The sequence below is a fragment of the Xenopus tropicalis genome, chromosome 4, assembly GCF_000004195.4.
Source record: "Xenopus tropicalis strain Nigerian chromosome 4, UCB_Xtro_10.0, whole genome shotgun sequence".
NCBI classification, from domain to species: Eukaryota; Metazoa; Chordata; class Amphibia; order Anura; family Pipidae; genus Xenopus; species Xenopus tropicalis.
In genome coordinates, this window is record NC_030680.2 from 39,631,513 (window position 1) to 39,653,380 (window position 21,868).

The following is a 21,868-nucleotide window of genomic DNA, read 5'->3' on the forward strand; positions in this document are numbered from 1 at the left end:
TGTGTGAAGAATGTATGGCCTGGGGTAAAAGAGTTCAGAGGAATGCTGGTCAAGCCTAATACTCCTTGGTGATACATTCATTTGGGTAAAATTCTGATGCAATTATAAGTTTTAAAAGATACAGTATTAATGGTCACCTACCCAGCTTCTCAATGGCTTCATATGCATTTGATGGGAGACCTCCTGCACAGGCATGATCCACCCCATCACAGTCCACCAACTCTGCAAAAATTAGAAGCCAATAGCAGACAGTGAGCCATAGATCACACTGGTGAAAACAATCCTGAGAAATAAAACTCAAACACTGAGCTGATACCCCACCTAATGTGACTATCTGTACCCTCCTTTGGTCTGCAATTTTGTTTAGCAGCTTCTGTCTAAAATGCATGCTTCGTTTCCTTTATCAGTTGGAGAGGTTTATATTTTGAGTATGTTATACAAGGAAAGTATGGTTTACATGTTTTGTATTTTCATATTACATGAATAAAACTGAAAAATTAATGTCTATTACACTTTAGCAGTACTTGCAATACACCAGTACAACAAGACCTGGTTAATAGTGACCATAATATTATCTCATTTAATGTTTGTTGCAAAAAAAATAAATAAATGGGGTAAACAAAACTTTACATTTTCATTACGATTACATCAAGATACAAGGTGAGTTTTTTTTAGTAAGATAAAAACACAGAAATAGTTTAAAATGAAACAAAACCATTACTGTTCTAAACATATTCCCCTTTACGCTATGGGGGAGATTCACTAAGACACGAACACTCGGAGCGTTCATATGAACGCTGCGAGTGTATTCTTGCCATTTTTTTTGCGGCCGTGCGAAAAATTCGGAAAGGCTCTGCCGCTGTTTACAATGGTCAGTACGAAAATTTTGTGACTTTCGGAACGCCAATACGATATTATCGAGAGTAATATGATTTTTTCGTAAGCATTTTCGGGATATTTGCGATCTTCAGAAATTTTCGTTTCCAATCCGAATTTTTGCCATTCGTGATTCGTATTCGTGGATTAGTAAATCTGCCCCTGTCTTCAATCAGATGTAAAGAAGTTAATCTACAATATATAGTAAAAAGATACAAGTTGAGTGTGGCTACATTAACAAATGAGATGTGTTGTCAGTGTCTGACACAGGATATGGTATGGGGGGGGGGTGATTTATGACTGCTCTAGCCTTTCAGCTTGAGCAATCACAAAGCAAACCCTGTGTGAGTTAAGGAACTCAACCAGGGTTCGTGAAAAGAAACCTTGTTAGTTGAGGCATTTTTCCCCAGCAGCTTTTTTAAATAAGAAAAGGTTCGGCAGGTTTTACGTGTGAAGATGGGTTCTTTTGCGTGAGATCTGTGATGTTTTGGGATTCTCTCCCTGAAGGTAGATGCAATTGATAGCTCAAGAAGGGGTTGGATGTCTTTTTAGAAATAATTAAGGTAGAATCTGAATGCCTTTAAATAAACTTTAGAGGAGCTAGGCATGTGCAGTAGCAAAACCAGTAAGCTAGGCATGTCATGTAACAAAAGTATGCAACTCAATATTCCTATTACTACAATAATTAATAAATACATAAATAAATAAAAAATATATTGGGCCTGTACAATGAGAAAGAGACTGAACTGATTAACATGCTTTAGTTCCTTTAGTTTTGCAATACAATATGTTTACCTTGCTCAGAGAGAGAAACGAGAGATCCTTTCTTCAGAAACCACTGCCCTTCAATATTACCAATTACTGAGAATGCCCAGCATGATCCACACATGCCCTGTATAGGATAAAAACAGTATAAAAGATTGTTTAGATTGTAAAAAAATAACATGCAGTATGTTGCCTAGTGGAAATAGTTTCTTTAACCAACCTGGTTCTTAACTTCTGTGACAGCCCCATGGTCTCTCCAGTCCCACTGGTCAGGTGCAGACATATTTGGAACTATAGCTTTCTTCATCTGGTAAAGGGGTTTGCTGGAAAGCAGAGGATTCAGATATAGACTTCTGAATTCATCCTCTGAAAAAAATAATTAAAACAAGAATATTTTATTTGCATGTCATTATACATTTATTACACAATGCAACTTCTTTTTTTTTTAACAATTCTTTTATTAAGTTTAAATGTACACAGTTTGCAGTATATTGTTCCCAGTGTCATTTGCTTATTGTACAGAAAGTAAATAAAATAAATTAACATTATAACAATAATAACATTGCAGTGTCTTCTTTACGGATACATATACTGTTCGTCATTTAACCTTTACTTCGCGACTATTTGCATACCATCCAAGGCACAACTGAGATATTGTTGTTATACCTTTGCCTTATATTTAGGTGTGAAGGCTGTTCGGGGGGGTTTGGAAGTGGGGCCTTCCCCAACCTGCGAGTCTTAGGGGGGTTCTGCATCTATCCATGTTGCCCATATTTTATCAAATTTTTGAGGGCACCCCCTCCTTATGTATGTTAGCTTATATAGGGGTATAGCTTTGTTAATCATAGATTCCCATGCTGCAATTCTGGGGCCCTCAGGTGATTTCCAGTATAGAGCAATTGTTTTTTTTTGCGTACATGCATAGTATAAGGAGTAATGTTCTTTCAGCCCTTTTGGGCGATAGATCTTCTACCTGATTTAACAGTATTACTATTGGGTCTAACTGGAGTACTAGATTTGTTCTGTCCCTTATAGTATTCGCTATTTTCCCCCAGAAGCGTGGTGCCCGTGGGCAACTCCACCCCATATGCAGGAAATCTGCCGGTGAATGATAGCAGCTGGGACATTCTTGTCCTATGTCTGGGTGCATTTTGTGTAGTCTTTGGGGTGTAAGGTAGGTACGGTGGAGGTATTTCAGTTGTGTTAGTCTCTGCTACTGATAATCCCTTCAAATGTTGACTCTAAAATGTCATCCCATTGGTCCAGGGTGAGCTGGGTACAATGCAACTTCTACCTTGTAAAGGGTCTATACTCTGTCAGGAAAGAGCTTTAAGTAAAACAGGGGGAACCTAACAGAGCTGTAGAGTTGGAGTCAGAGTTGGAAGCAATTTAGGGTACCAGAGCCAGAGCCGAAGGTGCCATAAACTGAAGAGTCTGAGTCGAGGGATTTATGTACAGACTCCTCAGCCCTTGTACCTAGGCTTCTGGCTGTTAAAATTCACAGTTGTAAAGAAACGGTGTAAATATAAAACTGGGTAAATAGATAGGCTGTGCAAAATAAAAATATTTCTAATGTAGTCAGTTAGGCAAAAATGAAATCTATAAAGGCTAAAGTAAGCGGATATCCAACATAATAGCCAGAACACTACTTCCTCCTTTCAGCTCTCTAACCTCTTAGTCTGTATAACTATATAATAAAAGTCATTTTCAAATTAAACATGTAACTCAATTTTTATTAAAACATTGATACCTTTTCTAACTGTATTTAAAAATATAAGCTGTCAATCATACAGTACCAGGCCTCAGGTATAGAGCTGGGGCAGTCGATTACTTTCGCTTTTCATTCAGCACTCCCTAGATGTCACTGTACTCCTTTCCTCCCTACCTTCTTACATATATAATTGTGTATCCTGTGCAGGGGCATGGGGTCTACCATTCCGGCACATAAACAAGATTTTGGGATGATGTAATGCTTGTCTTAATAACAGTGGTCCCAAAATGGAGCTTGCCTGCTTGCTGTGAAAGTAAATTCCAAGACTGAAGGAAACACAATTTATATAATGTATATAGTGTAAGTAAAGTTTATTTTGCCTAAATAATGCAATAGAATAACTGAATTATTTCTTAGGGTGACAGGTCCACTTTAAAGGAGAAGGAAAGGTCACATAACTGGGGGAGGAACTTTCCTTCATGGCATCTAGTTCCAAACATTGTACTGTACCTTCAGGAAGCTCAATTTATAAAAGTTGTCAGTAGTGACTGGTTCTATGTTCGAGGACTGAGAGTCTATGAAACAAGGCATTTTGCAAACAAAATTTTGAGAAGCAATATATAATGACCACAATATATGTTTTAGGTATTTGGTACATTTTTAGAATGTGGTGCCCAACATAATTGTTGCCATCTGTGGATAAATTACTGTTTCTGCAATGCCTAAAATGAGTTCAGATTGCTTGGCTTGCAGAAACTAAATTGCTGTATCAACCATTAAAAACTGTAACTTAAAAACTCTGTATATTATGGGTCTTTGCATGCAGAATTTGTAATTGTATGCATATGATTAAACTACTCAGTTTGCTAAACTAGTATTTTTAAAATGTATTCAGAGTATTTCACTCCAGACCATATTTTGTAAGGGAGCTTTCAACTCAGGCAGTATGCATCTTTTATACCGATTACTTTATTTACTTTCTTAGTAGGCATGAATTCACTCACCAGTGAGGTCACTGTACTTTGTGACACCATATTCTGCAGTTCCCTGATCCATCTCCTGGATCATCTGAGCCTTCTTCAGATTCTGGGAAAATATCTGTAAACGCCTTGCTGCCTCTGTTATTATAAATTGAGATATATTTCAGATAATAACAGTGGCATATAAGCATTAATATAACTGTAATGTAGTTTACAATTAGTGTTACAATTCCATAGAAGAATTACCAGGTCACCACCTGTCCAGTTTTGAACCTTTAAATCCAGGGCCGCTTTTGCCATGAGGCAAGGTGAGAATTATTTAAAAACATGCTTAAATAATTATCCCAGCCCCAACATCATCCCTCTGTCTTCCTAATGTCAACTGTCATCTAATGTCACTGTCCGGATGGGCAAAAGAGAAAAAGTGGCAAACCTATAGATAGCATATAAACATACACAGTATAATACACGGTTGGTTACACAGTTTAACATAACAACATACAAGTTATTTATTAAAACAGCAAAAAATTGTCTAATAGCCCATATGTATCAGCTGGCAGTTAGCTTCTACTGTTCTTGGGCCTAGAAGCTAATTAAAAGCAATCATTATAATTGGAAGCAATGATTTAATGGACTGGGAAAAAGTGCCCTGTAATTACACACCAACCAGATAATATAAAAACAATAAGGCTCACAGTGAAGAAAATGTGTCAAAACCATCATCTAAACCAAATGTTTTAAGTGCAAAGAATGCATTTTCATTATATTTCCAAATTCTAGGCCTCACCTTCTTGATCACTGTATTTTTTATTGTAGGTTGTCACAAAATCCTTAAAAAGTGTCAATGTTTTTAACATTTCATCCTAAAAAAGAGAATGTTATGTTACTACACATAAAGACAAAATAGCCTAACTTTTAATTTGAAGCTTCATGGCACAACAGGCGAATGATCCTTCACCCCATTTCTAAACAGTACCTTGCTTGAACAGTTCCCCATTCCCCACCCACACTTTATCGATGGGCCTTTTCAAAAACTCCCAGAGCAGTGCATTGGGCTTGGCAGCTGCAATATTTGACCATATTACATCTAGTTCTCAGCCTCTCTGATCACCAATCAGGAGAACATAGGATCAGGTCAGCGATATAGGTTCAGCTACATAGTTACATGGAATAAAATATCCCTTATAAATTGGGGAAGAGTAACCTAAAATATATGTAGTATTGGACTTACATGGGTGCATTGGAATTAAAACATGACAATGCTAAAACACTGCTACATAAACTAATGCCAATCTCCATGCAATATATTGTGATACTGTAATAAAATGGGGACATTAAATGCAACTTTTAGCGCTTAAAAATCCAAATCAGGAAAAAAAAATCAGATGGTTACCCCAAGATATCTGAAGTGTGAAAAAGACTTGACATATTTGTCATAGTTATTTATCTGCATTGATAATATCACTGGGGATGTAAAAATCTTGCTACATTACCATATACCTCATACCTCTAATTCTGATGATGGTACATTTTGCTTCTGAGATGTTTCTGTATCAGTTAATTCGACTATGAAAACTAGGAAGAAAAAAGAAAATTAGAGTTTCTATATGCAAAACAGGAACTCTTGGGTAGATGGACTTTTAATGATAAAGTCACACTTGGGTTCTGTATTGGTGTATTTTCCCTAAGACAAATTCCAAGTTGCTGTTACCATGTTAATTGCAGGGCTCATGGTACATGGGCACAATGTTCCTTGGCACAGCTCAGTATGCCTGTACCAAGATTCTCACAGACTAAAAGCAGCAGTTTCTTGGTATTCTGTATATTAGATTGGTCTTAAAGGGGTAGTTCACCTTTAAGTTAGTCTTAGGTAAGTTATAGAATGAGCAGTTGGTCTTCATTTTATATAATTTTTTAAATTACCGGTAATTTGCTTTCTTTTTCCAGCTTTCATATGGGGTCAATGACCCCTGCAGCAAAAAAACTTTTGTTCTGTGAGGTTTCAATTTTACTGTTATTGTTTATTTTTATTACTGTTATATGTTTCTATTTAGGTCCTCTCATTCATACAGTAGGTCTTTAATTCAACCCACTTCCTGGTTGCTATAGTAAATTGGACCCTAGCAACAAAATGCTAAATAAGTTAAACAACACACATTCTTTTTTTACACTAAATAATTGGCTAAATAAAAATTGGTTATTGGCTAAATAATTTATTTTGAACAATACGCAAACTTCTGAGCTTTTTTTTACATTTTACTACAACATATATATGTTGGGCACATCACCCTCACCCAAATGGCATTATGTGTACTGCATATATCCCCTCTGTTTGCCAGCACCATCACATTTTCCTCTAACAAATAGCAGCTTTTACCCAGTGGCCATTTTCTCTCTGACACATCATCAGTTACATTTACATCTGCAAACAGCATACCTACACAAAAAAACCCTCTTTAGTGTACATTTTATCAAGAATGCAGGCTCACAGAGGCAGAACTTATTTTGATAAAAAGTTCTGCTTGGATTGAGCACTGTTACAGTTAAACTGAGCACAGGAGAGGAGGTAAGAAGAAAAAAGTAGGAGCAGACATCTAGAGCGGAGTTTCTATGGGAACCAGCAATGGCACGTCTTCACTGGCTGCTACACTGGAGGGCGTGTTTAGTAATCTGAGCTGGGAAGAACTGAGCATGCCCATGAGCTAACAGCCAAGGCAAATTTCTGAGGGAGGGGGCCAAGTGGGTTACAGGAGGAGAAGGAAATCTAAGTGATTAAGAGGATGCTGCAGCCTTACTATTAACCTTTGAACAACCAGAGTGCTGGGTATTTAAAGATATTAAAGAGGCTGTTCACTGATTACATTTTTGTATGTGGGGTTTACATGTACTTTAATGTTTACTCATGTGAAATAAAAAGCTTATAGGAGCATTCACAGTTGAAGCTGATCCTAGACTAGCATGCTCCTGCAGGCTCCATCTACTGACAGAGCAGGATACGAAGAGACAGAGGATGACGCATGTGCTACTCTTCTTTAAAAGCTATGGCACAAATAGTTTTTTGATCACCAGCACAGAGTAGCATCAATCATAGTTCCAGGAGAAACTACTTGTCTCTTTCCACAGTACAATTATAAGTGCCACAATCAACTCTTTAAAGGATAATAATTAGCAAACTACCCCACTTGACAGTGTACCATAGTTCTAAAGGACTAGAGGATGTATTTTAATGTACAAGGTTTCAGAGGATGCAATTTATACCTACTTTCCTGAGAACACAACTGATGTAAGATTTTTGTCTCGTTCATCCAAGGGACAATTAATATAGAAAAAGTGCACTTTACCCCCTGGGGAAAACAAAACACAGTTTAGACCTTAAAGCAAAAGAGCAAATACTGCATACAAATATTGATCACTAAAGCATTTGGTCAAGAAGGCGTATTTCTTTCACTTAACTTTTCTCTTATTCAGAAGCCGAAAAATATTTTATTTGTGTATTGTCCATGCAATAAATCATACCTGTCTTAAAAAATCAGAAAAGCAAGATTCCTGGTCTGTAACACACTGTAAAACCAGCCCTTTTATTTTACATGGGGTGCTTGCAAAAATGCACTCAAAGAGCATCTAGTATTGTGCACTTCCCTATACATATTCCAAAAAATGTTCCTAATGTTCCCATGACCAGGAAAGCAAACTATTTCCTCCAACCTTTTGAAACACTACACTGAATTTTATGTGCATTATCTTACAGTAGAGAAATTATAACAGATACTGAGGTGTGCAAATGCTTGGGACCTGAGGTTTTTTATTTAAAGAACTAAACTCCAGCCCATTCTCCAAGCTCCCTTCCCACAGCATCTGTTCTGTTCAAAAATTTTCCTGTGTGCTGACTTGACTTTTAGGCAGTGGCGACATCAGTCTACAAGGTTTACCAAGACATAAACAATGTGTTGTACTTGAGTGCCCTCTTTTGATGAACTCTGAACAGGTCTTTGGGAAAAAAGAACATATATATTTGTTCTTTTTTCCCAAAGACCTGTTCTGAGTTCATCAGAAGAGGGCACTCAAGTTCAACACATTGTTTATTTCTTGGTAAACCTTATATATATATATATATATATATATATATATATATATATATATATATATATATATATATATATATATGCAGATACATTTAAAACAAATAATGAATTGTTTTAACCACAAAATCTGTTTTTTCTTATTTATTGAGGTAAACAGGGCAAACAGGTAAATAGAAGCTATTCGGGGTTTGGTTCTTGTGAGGCAGATAACAGCAATTTCTTTTAAATTAAAAGAAGACTGTATTTTCTGGATAAATTCTATATTATTTGCTCATGGAGAGGTGTATATACGTCATAAGAAAAAATGTTGTTCCACTTTTATTAACAGACCATCAGCATGACACCTTATCAACACTACACAATGTTTCTGGGGAGGTGTAGAACCCGATCTTTTTCTCAGGTGTACATAGGTGTATATTGCTCCTACTTTTAATATGAATACAACTTGCTGGTATCACAATAAAAAAAGAAAACACATTTTTCAACATTAGTCCACTTCTTGAACTTTAATGGACTTGAACTTTCAGTGAGTTTTAAAGTTATTTGTAAACATAGCTGCAATTGAGTTTTAGGGACACCCATTCTGAAAAGTTTGATAAAGATGATTTGATTTCCTCATACATGCTGAAACAAAATAGGGCACCATGGTGGCTCAGTGGGTAGCACCTTGCAGAGCTTATGTACCTAGTTCTATTCTAACAAATTATAATAATTTAGGACCACATTGGGTGCTTATTCTTTAGGGCTACCCTCAGCAGCTGCTGGGTCTGTTCTATATCTACATCAGTGGGTGTAGAAGTCTCACTGGTTGGTAATTCAGAGAATGCCTTCCCGTAAAATCAGAGCTTTCTGGATATCATGTTTGCAGATAAGAGATCCTGTCTTTCTGAGCTTTGAAACAATATAGCAGAAATCAGTTCTCATCCAGGTTTCTTTATCAGCTGGCTTCTGCTACAAGTCAGAGAATATAAGAATAAGTAGCCACACAGATGCTGCTTTTAATGACCAATGCATTTAAAAATGACTTTATAATCATGACATATATATAAATATATATATATATATACACACATACATCTATATGGAACACTTGCTTATAATTATATTTCCTTAACTAAGCAATAAACCATTTTCTGGGTGCATGATCTCTTCAACACAACCACCCTAGCAGCACAACAACACTTCTGATGAGTCATACAGTAAGTCTGTTTTCCACACAAATACATCAAAACTTCAAATCATCTGCCTGTCACATGATTCTCACCATGTCTGATGAGTGTGACTGGTATTGTGCTGATTCCCAACTGTAAGTCTAATAATAACAATATGCTGCTTTCTAGCTAACTATAAACAAGGCTGTGTTGATAATTTAAAGCACCCAAAGTCTTACCTACCATCAAGGGAGGGGACATAGTTTGCAGACAACTGCCCAGAAGAAAATCTTGTCCCTTTTTACATTGGGTGCGTCCTAGTATGAGAGTTAGATCATAGTTTAGGCCAGACACAACCTGTAAAAGAGGCGAATGAAAAATAAGTATATGGGTACAGTAACTATATACAGGAAAGAGTGTCTGCCAGTTGGGATTAATTACAAAAATGTGAATATAAAATGAAACATTAGCAAGCGACAGAGAGAAACTACAAGCAAACATTTTCTTCCTTTTTTAATAACATTACAATTACATGTCACCTTTTTCCTGGCTTGGGTAACCCTAATCTGCCGGTAAATCTCCTCGCCATTATTTCCCCTGTTGAACTCCCTCACAGCCACCTCGGCCACTTGCTTCAACTCTGGCGCATCGGAGGGGACGTCTGTCCAGCGGCCCGGGGGGTGCCCAAAAGCTAAAAGCAAATAGGGGAGCAGAAAGCACAAGCTCACTCTGTGATAAGCCATAGTGATTGTGTAAACATGGGACACAGAACGGACTGTCACTAGCTATAGGAGCGAGTGACGTCTCGAACACGTGACAGAAGTGGGCGTGTATGTTTGCGCTTTGGGGAGGGCTTAAGCTCTTGTACCTGTCAGGCACTGCCAATGCAACAAGCAGGATCAAGGGATACATATGGCAGTAGAATTATGCTACCCGTGTTAAAATGTTGGAAGGGGCTGCACTAGACAAATAAATACTGGTTAGATCGTGTACATGTTATCACACTTATGCATTTATGAAACTACAGCGCCAGCCATTAGTATTGTGGGCAAACTATCTCGCCCTTTTGTAACATGGCAGCTTATGCGTTCCAGGTCTCCCCGCCCACAGCAGGCTTTTTTAAGGTAGGCAACGTGATTGGCGTTTCTTCAATGGAGGGCGTGTCTCAAATGACAGGGATGTGAGAAGTGAACTGCGGGAGCCTGAGGTAAGGAGGCTTTAGTAACGCGTTGTTGGTTCATTTACTTTTAGCCCAAGCTGGTGCTGCATCGGTGCGGTGGGTTGTTCGCAAGTTCCGGGCTCTGTGCTGGGAAGTCTATAGACGCCGGGTTACCTTGGGGGAGGTGAGAGCCTAGCTTGCCGCGTGTCGGGATTCACTGCCGCTAGCTATTGGCATATGTAACGCGTGTATCTGTGCACTTTGGGTGTATGTTGCACCCATTCAGGGACAGCCATCTATGTCACTACTGGAAATGTGTGTAACAAATGTCTAATGGCCGCAAAGTAGTCTTGGGGCGCTAGAAGTAATTCAAGTTGGGCATAGGAGGGTGCGAATATGGGTGCCTGCCTCTGGCCACTTAGGGTCTGCTGGCCTATAGAGTGAAGAAGTTAAGTGCTGGGTCCCAGTTGCACACAGGCTTAGTAGCTGCTTGGTATGGACTCTAGAATGGGAGGTATTGGTAATAATGACATTATGCAGTTGACATTATGCAGTTTGCATCCTGCAGCAGTTGCTGAACTTCAGCTCCTCACAACCATTCACAGGCCATGGTTCTCAGGGCATGCTGGGAGTTGTAGATCAACAAAAGCTGGAGGGTTGCAGAATAGCTGTCCTTGACACAGAAATCACTGGGCCTGAAGTATTTAGAAGGCACCTCTCTGCAAACAGGGATACTTTTCATAAAGGTACTGAATTATTTACATTTTTGTCCATTACCTCTACATTTTGGAATTTCAGCAGCTCTCTATTTTATATTTTAATTTGGGGTTTCTATATGCCACATGCTATACTAAGTATATTGGGCATCAAACTGTTCAGTAGATACCCGGCCTTCATATTTAGGATGTTTTATCATCTTACACAGTTGCATAACATCCATAGAGCAAATCCAGTGGTTGCTGGCAGGCCCAGATTGCAGGGTCTGCTGTATGGTAGTTTCCTTCCTATCCATTCTAAACTTGCCACCTGCACCTGATGCAAGGAGTGGGTGGGTTTCTGGGGTCTGCTGATCCTGACCTGGCCCTACTGATGATTTTTAGCAGGGGGCTCAGCATAGTGAAAGTACGCCACTGGTCTTGCCTAATGACATATGAGAGGTTACATAGTTTCTACATGCACATACTTTGGTAATCCTATGTATATTGGTTATAAAACCGCACAGAGGACCCCCGGCATTAGTACTTACAATATTTATCTCTAAAATGATTTGCATTTCTATTATGTTTCTCTAATATTCTAAAATTATATTTTCTATTTTTTTAGATATTTAGAGTTACAGAAGTGGAATTACACACAGTCAGGCAAATTTGGAAAGCTTAATCTAAAAGTCCCCGCTGGGAAATGTCGATAAACTGAAATGTTCAAATGTTCAAAAATGGTCTAGCAGTAAATGCAAATGTACCTTTTACGCTTACAGTGAAAGGACTAACAGAGAATTCAAGTTAAAAATCAATATTTTGTTTACTCGCTTGTCTCCCCTGCACTTTCTGAATCTCTATATATTTCATCATGCTTATTTCTGCATCTTGCACGATTCAAATGGTGCTGAGTTCTTGGCCACCGTATATCCCTGCCATGTTCTTGACATTGTTATGTTTTCTAAGCATGTGCCATTTTTTGGCACCCCCTACCCCGACTTTTTGATTCCATTCATCTTCAGTTGGTGTGTCCTTTATTAACGTTAGATGTGAAACTGGAAGGAAGCTTTCTAAAGTAGAACAAACTCCACAAAAGCTAGATTAAAGGGAAAACAGATTTCTTTATTAAACATAAGCACAATTATTTTGACTTATGGGAAATAGGTGACCAGAAGTAATTAGGCTTCAGTGTAATTATCCGGCTCTTATTTAGTGTGTGGGGGCTATCACTAGAATATTTTTAATTATCAATAACTCTTTACTTACCCATAGTAATCACTGAATAGTTCCAACAACCAAAAACACACTAGTTTGAGGCTTTACTTTTATTACTGCTTTTTATTGCCTGTTTTTCTTTCCAGGTCCTGTACTATTCAAGACTGAAAGCTTCAGCATAAAAAATGTAAATCACAAAATAAATCAGGACCAGTTTCAAATTATATTAGAATTATTTTGTCACCTTTATAAGTTTAATTTTCAGGCAAGCAACCCGCTTAATTGCTGATTAGCAGAATAGGTCAGGTGTGAAAGACATTTCAATTCAATCATGGACAACTTGCAAGGAGAAACAATGGACACCAATAGAAATTTACTGGCAGGAACAAACACTTAGAAATAAAATAGAATCGGCAACTTGTAAAGCTTACATTTCTGGCAGGGCTGCTATTTGGAAACTACTTGTCTTTAAATTCATCTAGTTTTAGTTTGCACCAGAGGGTCAGGGCAAGACTTACAGGGGATCTATTGTGAAAATGAAAACATTTCATATAAGCTGCATCTCACTGAAATAGGAATTTTCTAAATATAATCAATTAGAAATTCTGTATCATTTATAAAATACATTTGGTTTAATTGGTTATTTTTAGAAAGTTTCTTATTTCAGCGAGATGAAGCTTATATTAAATTTTCATTTTCGCGATAGATCCCCTTTAAAGGGCCCTTACCTGGATTGTGGTCATACTGCCTTTTTATCAAGCCTGGGCAAAGCCTAGCTATCTGCTTAAACGTGATGAATTTTGTATCCCTGGTTTTATTGGGCCAGTAGGTTCAATGTCAGGCTTGGAAAAGACTGAGAGCTTAAGTGCCACTTAAGTTTCTTATTTACATGTTCTTATGTCATTGTCCAGCTGCATTTGACTCTCAGCTAACATATTGGTTAGCATTTGCTTGTTTACTTGAAATTCCACATATTTAGCTAGCAGTGCACTAGCCATTTCCATCAAACTGACATTTTGGGATCATTTTAAAGTGCCTGTGGTTGATACTTGTAATGCATTTATTAAAGAGGGTTGTAGCTTGCCCATTTAAAGACCTAGAACTGTGAAGTTCGTAATGTTTACTTTATGGCAGTGGTTCTCAACCTTGCTAATGCCGCGACCCTTTAATACAGTTCCTCATGTTGTGGTGACCCCCAACCATAAAATTATTCCTAAGACCATCGGATATATGTGTTTTCAGATGGTCTTAGACGACCCCTGTAAAAGGGTGGTTCGACCCCCAGGTTGAGAACCGCTGCTTTATGGGTTAGGATATCTAATTCAGATGGAATATGCAAAGTCATTCACTTTTAACATGTCTATTAGCATTAAATATATGAAGTAGATGTTTCTGAAGTAGGTTTTTCTGAAGTTTTCGGAAGAAATATCCTTTTCCCTGCCAACAATTAGGGGGCCCATTTACAAACTATCAGATTTTCTTTTTTTTCCCCGATTCAGATTAGTAAGGGCTAAAAGTTGCAGAGGGAAAAAAAAGTTTCCAGATTTATGCAACCAAACAGTTAAAAATCTTAATCATGTAGAAGTCAATGGCAGATGTCTTTTCCCTTTCCTGAAAGATCCTTCTTTTGCCTCAAAACTTTACAGGTTCCGTATTTTTAACACTGGTTTTTGTGCGAAAATTCAAAACGTGAGTTTTCATGCGACAATTCGAAAATGTCAGTTTCTGCATCTTTTTCTTGCGTGGACATTCAGTAAATGTCAGACATTTGTGGAAGTGCATTTAGTCAAATTTTTTTAAAATATCCAACTGTCCTCATTGTAGATAGGTTGCAATATCAGAAATGATGTGGGTATATAAGTGCTAGGGATACCAAACCTTTTCAAATTGTTGAAGGGTCCCTAGGGATTAAGCCATTACATACAAATATACTCCCTTCAGCCTATCTTTAGTTTTGCCAAAGTTTAAGTATTGGGTTTTCCCAGCAGCTGCAATAGTTTGCCTGGTAGCATCATTAAAGATGTATGTAATGAGACGGACAGTATTTTTAAGTATACCTTCTATGGGCTTGTTTTCAAAGTGCTTCCCAAGATTTTTTTTCTGGATCTAATTCCGAATATACTTTCAACCATTGTGTAAACTCAACACCAATAAAGTTCTGTCTTACTCCCACATTTCTCACTGTTACAGTTAGAGCTGCATTTTTTTTGGTGATCTCTGAGGAAATACACACACCATCACAAAATGGTCAGAGGGCTGAGGGAGTTGTAGTAAAAAAATTCTCCTTGTAGGCTCTGGGAACGCTTTCATATATCATAGCAAAGCAGGAACAATATTTTTTCTGTTATAATTGGTGCTCTATTTGTTGAGAAGCATTTTTGAGAAAGATTGAGACTCTCTTTGAGGCAATTTTTTATCCAGAAGAGAAATACCGTATATACTAGAGTATAAGCCGATCCTAGTTGATCGGCAGTTCAACGTGCCTGCAGCCTTGCAACTGATGCGCCGGTAGGATACTTGACTCGAGTATAAGCCGAGGATTCCTTTTTTAGCACATTTTGAGTGCTGGAAAACTCTGCTTATACTCTAGTATATACGGTAGCACTGATAACCCAATTATTCCCTTCTTCCTGCCTTTCACTTTTGTTGCATCTGGTGATCACTATTCATATCAGGCGAAGTTTAGCCCGAAAATAAGACTGCAACCGTAGCAAGCAATTGAAGCCAATGGCAGGAGGCAGAGGTGGTATTGAGTGTTTCTTCACCAGCAGAAAAATGCCAGCGGAATGTCTGCCATGTTGAAGTTTTGTGTAGGGCCTTCGAAAATGCATTCATTTTCATCAGAATAAGTTTATCTGGAGGTTCCTCTTTGTCTTTTCTTGTTCTGTTATCGGAGATTCATGTTAACATGAACAATGGGCACATGATGCTGCATGGATGAGAAACTGAAACTTTCTCCTGCAGTTCCTGATTTGCATCGTCTCTGCATGTGATGTTGGTTATATATGTAAACTGTTAAAGGAATACTGTCATGGGAAAGCATGTTGTTTTCAAAACTCATCTGTTAATAGAACTTCTCCAGCAAAATCCTGCATTGAAATCTGTGTTTTTTTTTTTTTTATATATTTAAAACTTCACATGGGGTTAGCCCTATTTTTAATTTCCCAGGGTGCCACAGCCATGTGACCAGTTCCATGATAGACTTCAGGCATACTTTTCTGCTGCACTCCTCCAGTTACATGGGTGTAGGAGAAACAATAGGTTACCTTAAAGCAGTTCTAATGTGTAGTGCTGGCTCCTTCTGAAAGCTCAGACTCAGGCACAATGCACTGAGATGGCGCCTACACACCAATATTACAACTAAAAAAATATATATTTGTTGGTTCAAGAATAAAATCTTAAATAGTAGAGTGAATTATTTGCTGTGTAAACAGTGAAATTTAGAAATAAAAAGTACACCATAAAAATTATGACAGTATCCCTTTAAATATTTAAAGCGCTCGGCCTGAGTGATAACGCATGCAAAATTACGTTGATGAATCGGTACTTATTTATCGCATGCTTTCTAACGCAAAAAAGTATGCGATAAGCGTTAACAACCTTTAGTCCTTTAGGCCCCATTTTTCCTTATTCAAGGCCAATGCACAAAGTGATGCTGTATAGGCCGAGCAATGTGGAGAAAACATAATATGTTCTGTAACTCAGTTTTTTATATCTGGATATGTTTCTATTTGGAGCAAACCAGTGCATGACTTTAACCTACAATATCTGTTGTGAACTGTTAAAAATATAAAGGTGGACCCATAATGGTATTAAGGTACTGGCAGCCATTGCATCTTAAAAGGTTAGTTCAAGTTATGAGTGACTGGAATATGAATAGTAGAGGGTCAAAATAAAATGTTTTTTTTTAATTCTCCGATTTTCATAGTTACAAAAAAAAAACTCCCTGAATGCCTTAATCTTAATTATGGGATACGTGTTTTCCTAATAAAAGAAAACATAATTCCAAGCAACTTTCCAGTGTGAATTTTTAGTGCTTTAAAAGTTATTAGTAAATGTAATTGCTATTGAAAGCAGCATTTGCTGAACTCCTGGTTGTTACTTTTTAAACAATGTTGCAAAAACCAGCCTCCTTCAGCAACACAGGTCTGTCAGTCTGCTGGGTTTGTGTTACATTGTTTCAAATGCCAGAGCCACCAGATCAGAGAATAGAAAAGGACTGGCAAACACTACTTCTAATTGCAATTATATATACAACTAAGTCAAAAACCATTGCAAATTTGTAGTGAATGTATATTGCAAAGTTGTTTTCTGTTATTAGGCAAAAAAATCTGGGTTGACTTTTAATTAAAAAAAAAAAAAAAATATCTTTCCATGTTTTATGTTTGATGTTACTTTTTATCATTTTTATTTGATACATTGAGGTGAAAAATCCCTGAACCACAAATGGTAAAATTGAGGAGAGCACGCAAATGTGTGTAGGGCTGCTTGCTGGTGGAAAAGTATAATATAACATTGAACTTCATTTTTTTCCCCTGCTAAAAACTCCAATAATGAACCAGGCCTAGTGAGGCCTAGAGGGGCAACTTTTTTGTTTATTTTCATAAATGCCTTATTCTCTGTAATAAAGTAGACATTTTCCTTCTTTTTCTCTTATCCCACTCAAAACTGGTGAAGGTGTAATAGCAAATGTTTTGCCAGAAAAATAGTTCATCTCAATATTGAAAGGGATAAAATCCCATTTAAAGGCAGTCTATTACAACAGATAAAATAAAGGAGATGAAAAGGCAATGCTGCAAAAAGCTTGAGAACCTAGAAGAAAACTGCAAGGCTACACGAAATTAACTATCTCCTGTTTGCACAAATGATTGCACAAGCAATAGCAAGAAATGTTGCCATGTATCAGCATCAGAATAGTTTGCACTGTAACTCGGGAAATCCAGATCCTGCCTAAGAAAAGTGCCGGGTGGAGTTGCTATTATTCATCCGTCTAAAAGGCACGGAAACAGGCAGTCTCTGAAGAAGTAAGAAATATGTGGGCACTGGAAATAATAGAACAATGGACTGGTCAACTGATGGGTGATTTTGTAATGATTTCATCAAACTGAAATATATAATTTGCTGGGTTAGGCCCAGCTAAGTCATTTGCAATGCTAGATCACACCCCAGGTTAGTATGTCCTTAGAGGCCTAAGGAAAAGGCAGGCCCTTACTCTTGTGAGTTTTTCCCATGCAGTTTGCTTCCATTTGGTTTACATGTGGTCCAGCTGCTTTCAGCCTTTTATGGATCATTTCCATGAACTCCAGCAAGTGACTTAAAGTTAGCAGTAAGCCTTTAGAACAGCAGGGTGGAAGGTCAACCAAATAGTCCAGCTCATACTGTTCTAAAGGCTTACTGCTAACTCTACATCACTTGCTGCATTTATGCCTCATGATATGTGCAGTAAGGGGCATGATGGGATCTGCCTGTCACTGATCTGGTCTAGACAGGGATTCAAAATAGGCCCTGGCATTTCAAGTACACAGGCCCAAATCACCCCCAACAGCTCCATAAGTAGTTACTGCCTATGGCATCTTACAACATTCTAATTCGTGGAAAATGTTTTATTGGTGCACAGTACATTCTCAGTCATAGTTTTGTTCTGGATACAGTAATGTTAATAAATGGGATGTAACTTTATTGTGTAAACAAACAAGCTCAGCTTTTATCAAGAATGTGTAGGTTTCTGAATCATTTATGATAAGATTCTGATATATCATAATCTTAAGTTTAAGGCTGATGCCTGCAAAGGGGCTGATTTTCAGCCTGTTGAACATACAGGCTAAGAATCAGCCCCTCCGCTAGCATCAACCTCCTACCTTGCCTGTACCCGGAACCATTGTGTTGGCCCAGGTGGCAGGCACATGCAGATATCTGTATAGAAACACGAGGACACAATTAAAGGGTTCATTTGGAGACAGGAAAATCGGTCCGTATGTGTCTGTCAACCACGAACACCTATCAAGATCTAAAACAACTTTTTAGATGGAAGACCTCTTTGTGTTTAATCACAGCAGAACTTTAAAAGTGAGGTGGGTGGCAAAGCTTGTGGGGGGCTGGGGTAAATAAAATTGCCAGGAGCTATAATGTTGCAGCATATGCACTTATATAAAATTCATTTTGTTGCTAGTTCTGAAATAGAAATTCCCACACCCCTTTACTTTAAGACAAGCCCAGGATTGCTTTGGCTCACGTGAACCTACAAGCCCAGACAAACACGTTGTGTTGCATCCACCTGTATTAAATATGCAGCACTGGATTGATATTTTGCAGAGTGCACAGAATCTGGCTAAATAGTCATGCAAACCTAACCCCTTTAAAGAATCTCTGCTCTGGCAAAAAAAATGCTGGCATGTACAAGAATCCTGGTATTGGGGGGTGGGGAGGGAAATGTGATCTAATGTAATCGCTTGGTGGCATTCCTGGATTTTTCTACAGTAAGGGCTATGCTACATGAGAGCTTTTTGTTGGCTATCCTTATATATCTGCATATCACATCCTACAAGTCAGATTTAGTTGCACATGTCTAAAAATAATGCAACATATTAAAAATCTGATCTGTAAACCACATTTACCATCTGCCACCGCATGCTGTGTCTGAGTCTGCTTTATCTGTTGCGGCTGAACACTAAAAGCTGGATAGACTTTTGTTTTTTATTGGACTATGGTAACTGTTGCATGTGGACACTAATAAAACAATGTGATCTAATCTAAGGCTAATGCCACACCATGGCATGGAAAAACGTTTCCTGAAAATACGCTCCTACGTGTGCCTGCACCTGAATGAATGGAATATGGAGTGTATTCCATTCATTTGGGTGCAGGCACAGGTAGGAGAGTATGGTGCGTATTTTTGGCAAACTTTTTCTGGCTTGCCGAAAATATACGCCATACGCATAGTGTGGCATTAGCCTAATATGACATTCCAGCCTGCAAGATAATGATTTTGTTAGTGGCTTAGGAAAAGTCGGATAAATGAGTTCTGGGAGTGAATGGAGAGAGAATAGGAAAGAGCTTCCATTCCATACTCTGTTTAGTATTTTCAGTTGGCCAGCTGTAGGGAGCTGCCTGATTAGGCTGCAGGTGAGCAGCAAATAAAAGGGTGTTGAGTAGAGTTAGTTGGGGGTTAGGGATTAAGATTGGGGACTCTGAGAGAGGGGTTCACTCTCAGCGTGGGGCACAGGGCAGGAAGGCTAGCTGCCTGCCTGTGTTAGGAACTACCAGAAGAGCTGGGGGTGCTGCCTGCCACTGCAAGAAGCCGAGGGAGCTGTTACCATGTGTTTGAGTGCCGGAACATTGAGGCTTGGCGAGAAATTCAAGTGTGCCAGGGCTGAGTGAGTAGCTCAGAGTGTTCAGGAGTGTGAGAGTCACCATAGATGTGTGAAAGCCATTGGGGATGGTGAGAAGCCCCGGGAAAAGGTTCCAGTGTGTGAAAATTACCCTGGAAGGTGAGAGCCCCGAAGAAGGGACAAATCATAACCATGTTTGATGAACTGTTTATGAACTGTGAACACTCCACCCAACACAAACATATGTTTTTAAGAGAAAAACGTGATGTCACATGTTGTGTCCCTGTCTCTTATTCTCCTCATCCTCTGCATACCTGCCTACTAAAGCTAGTTCCCCCCAGACAGCATGTCACAAAAAAATATATAATTTATATTTAAATATATTAATATTTTGTGGAACAAAAAAGTGCATCTGAGCAAAATTCTACAGATGATTTTATAAAACAGGAGTTGAAGAGGCAGCTAAAGAGGACAGGCCATTAAGGCAGTATATTTATTTATTTGCAAGATAATGGATACCTTCCAGCATTTTTGAGAAAATGGGATGAAGAGGCTGAGAAATGCTGGGGGTTCATTCATGATTGTTGCCAGTAAGACATTATAGTTAACTGATCCCTAAAAAAAACCCATGTAATTTTACAAGTAGTTGACTGAAGGTGTAGTGTAATTATTAGACTACAAGTTTGGCCTTTTGGCCTTACAGACTTTTAGGGGCACATTCATTACGTACGACAGGTCCGATTAAAAAAAAAATTGAAAAGTTTACAACTTAATTTGTGCAACTTTTTTGTACTTCGTGACAATTTGCGCAACAATATATGCGACAAAATCGTATCTGTACGAAAGTTTCGTTCATTCAAGCTTCGGTATCGTGACTTTCCTTGGGCCAGGTTGGAGCTGCAGAGTGCCATTGAGTCCTTTTGGAGGCTTCCAAAATCATGCACTGAAGTGTCAAAGTCAGAGGTTTTCCCGCCGTTTATGATCGTTCATTGGTTGGTTTGTACTTCTAAAGAGCCATATTTTCTATATGATCATGCTATTATTTATTTCTGGCACTTGGGTAAGTCCGTACACACTGATAATCCTTTCTTCACATCTGGGGTTAAGCCTCATCTTATTTTGTGGGACTGGGCTGGACCTAGGTATGGTGCTGAGATTTTGGTTTCTGTTGAGTGGGTGCCTTGATATAAGTAGGGGCCTTCTGCCAGTTCATAGAAATAATTCACACATATCTGTACCAAAATTTTGGTTACCGTGAATCGAGTTTATCTATGAGAAATTACTAAATAAACTCACCAACTGGAGTGGGGCTGTTCACTGTCTACCCAGCCTTTGTAAAGGAGCACTTTACAGAGTGCTGACCGAAATCTTTTAACTTGGATTTTGAAAATGTTTAAAAAAAAAAAGTCTATTTTTTTGTTTTAGAACAATGGAGTGTATTTCCTGATAAATATATGGATGTACCTTATTCTTTAAAACCCGCTGACCTGTCAGACATTGTCTATTGGCATAAAGGGCTGAAAGCAGGCCAAGAATCGGTCCCTATTCTTACATCGACAGTCAAACACTTGAGAATGAAATCTACACCAGAGAAGGCTGATGCTAGTGTAGGGGTTGATTATCAACATGTGTTTGTTGTGGTCCTCTCAGGGCAGCAATCAAAATGTCAGCAGCTTCTTCCCATCCTTCCACATGGGAAATGCCCTGTAAATGGTACATCATAATTATAACTCAATAGAGAGTCCTCTTCATATGTGTTTTATGACATAATAAGGTAAGATTGTAACCATCTTTACCTCCTTATTATTTTATTATTTGTATATAATATGTGTGGGTTGATGTGTTCTGTTGTATAGCCATGCAGAATATGTTTGACCATTGTAAATACTTGAGAAATAAATAA

General features: G+C 38.2%; 2 protein-coding genes across 9 annotated transcripts in view; one reads left to right on the plus strand and one right to left on the minus strand.

Annotated features, from left to right (window-relative positions):
- Nucleotides 1–21,868, minus strand: part of ctsf (cathepsin F) — a 45,383-nt gene that overhangs the window by 8,180 nt on the left and 15,335 nt on the right. For 2 of the 6 annotated variants that reach the window (XM_031899779.1, XM_031899780.1), the window contains 9 exons: nt 10,105–10,256; nt 9,809–9,922; nt 7,595–7,676; nt 5,840–5,907; nt 5,120–5,195; nt 4,357–4,470; nt 1,862–2,007; nt 1,672–1,768; nt 142–222 (listed from right to left, as the gene is read on the minus strand). In XM_031899779.1, the coding sequence (XP_031755639.1) occupies nt 142–222; nt 1,672–1,768; nt 1,862–2,007; nt 4,357–4,470; nt 5,120–5,195; nt 5,840–5,907; nt 7,595–7,676; nt 9,809–9,922; nt 10,105–10,256 (930 nt within the window). Of the gene's footprint in view, nt 1–141; nt 223–1,671; nt 1,769–1,861; nt 2,008–4,356; nt 4,471–5,119; nt 5,196–5,839; nt 5,908–7,594; nt 7,677–9,808; nt 9,923–10,104; nt 10,628–21,868 lie in introns of those variants that run through there. The other 4 variants (XM_031899781.1, XM_031899782.1, NM_001112952.1 and 1 more) reach the window with 3 other exon arrangements.
- The window catches only part of pc.2 (pyruvate carboxylase, gene 2), a 208,723-nt gene continuing 197,569 nt past the window's right edge, over nt 10,715–21,868 (plus strand). The window contains exon 1 of one of the 3 annotated variants that reach the window (XM_012962236.3): nt 10,715–10,772. The gene's annotated coding sequence lies outside the window, so the exon portion shown is untranslated. Of the gene's footprint in view, nt 10,773–10,797; nt 10,909–21,868 lie in introns of those variants that run through there. The other 2 variants (XM_012962238.3, XM_012962237.3) reach the window with 2 other exon arrangements.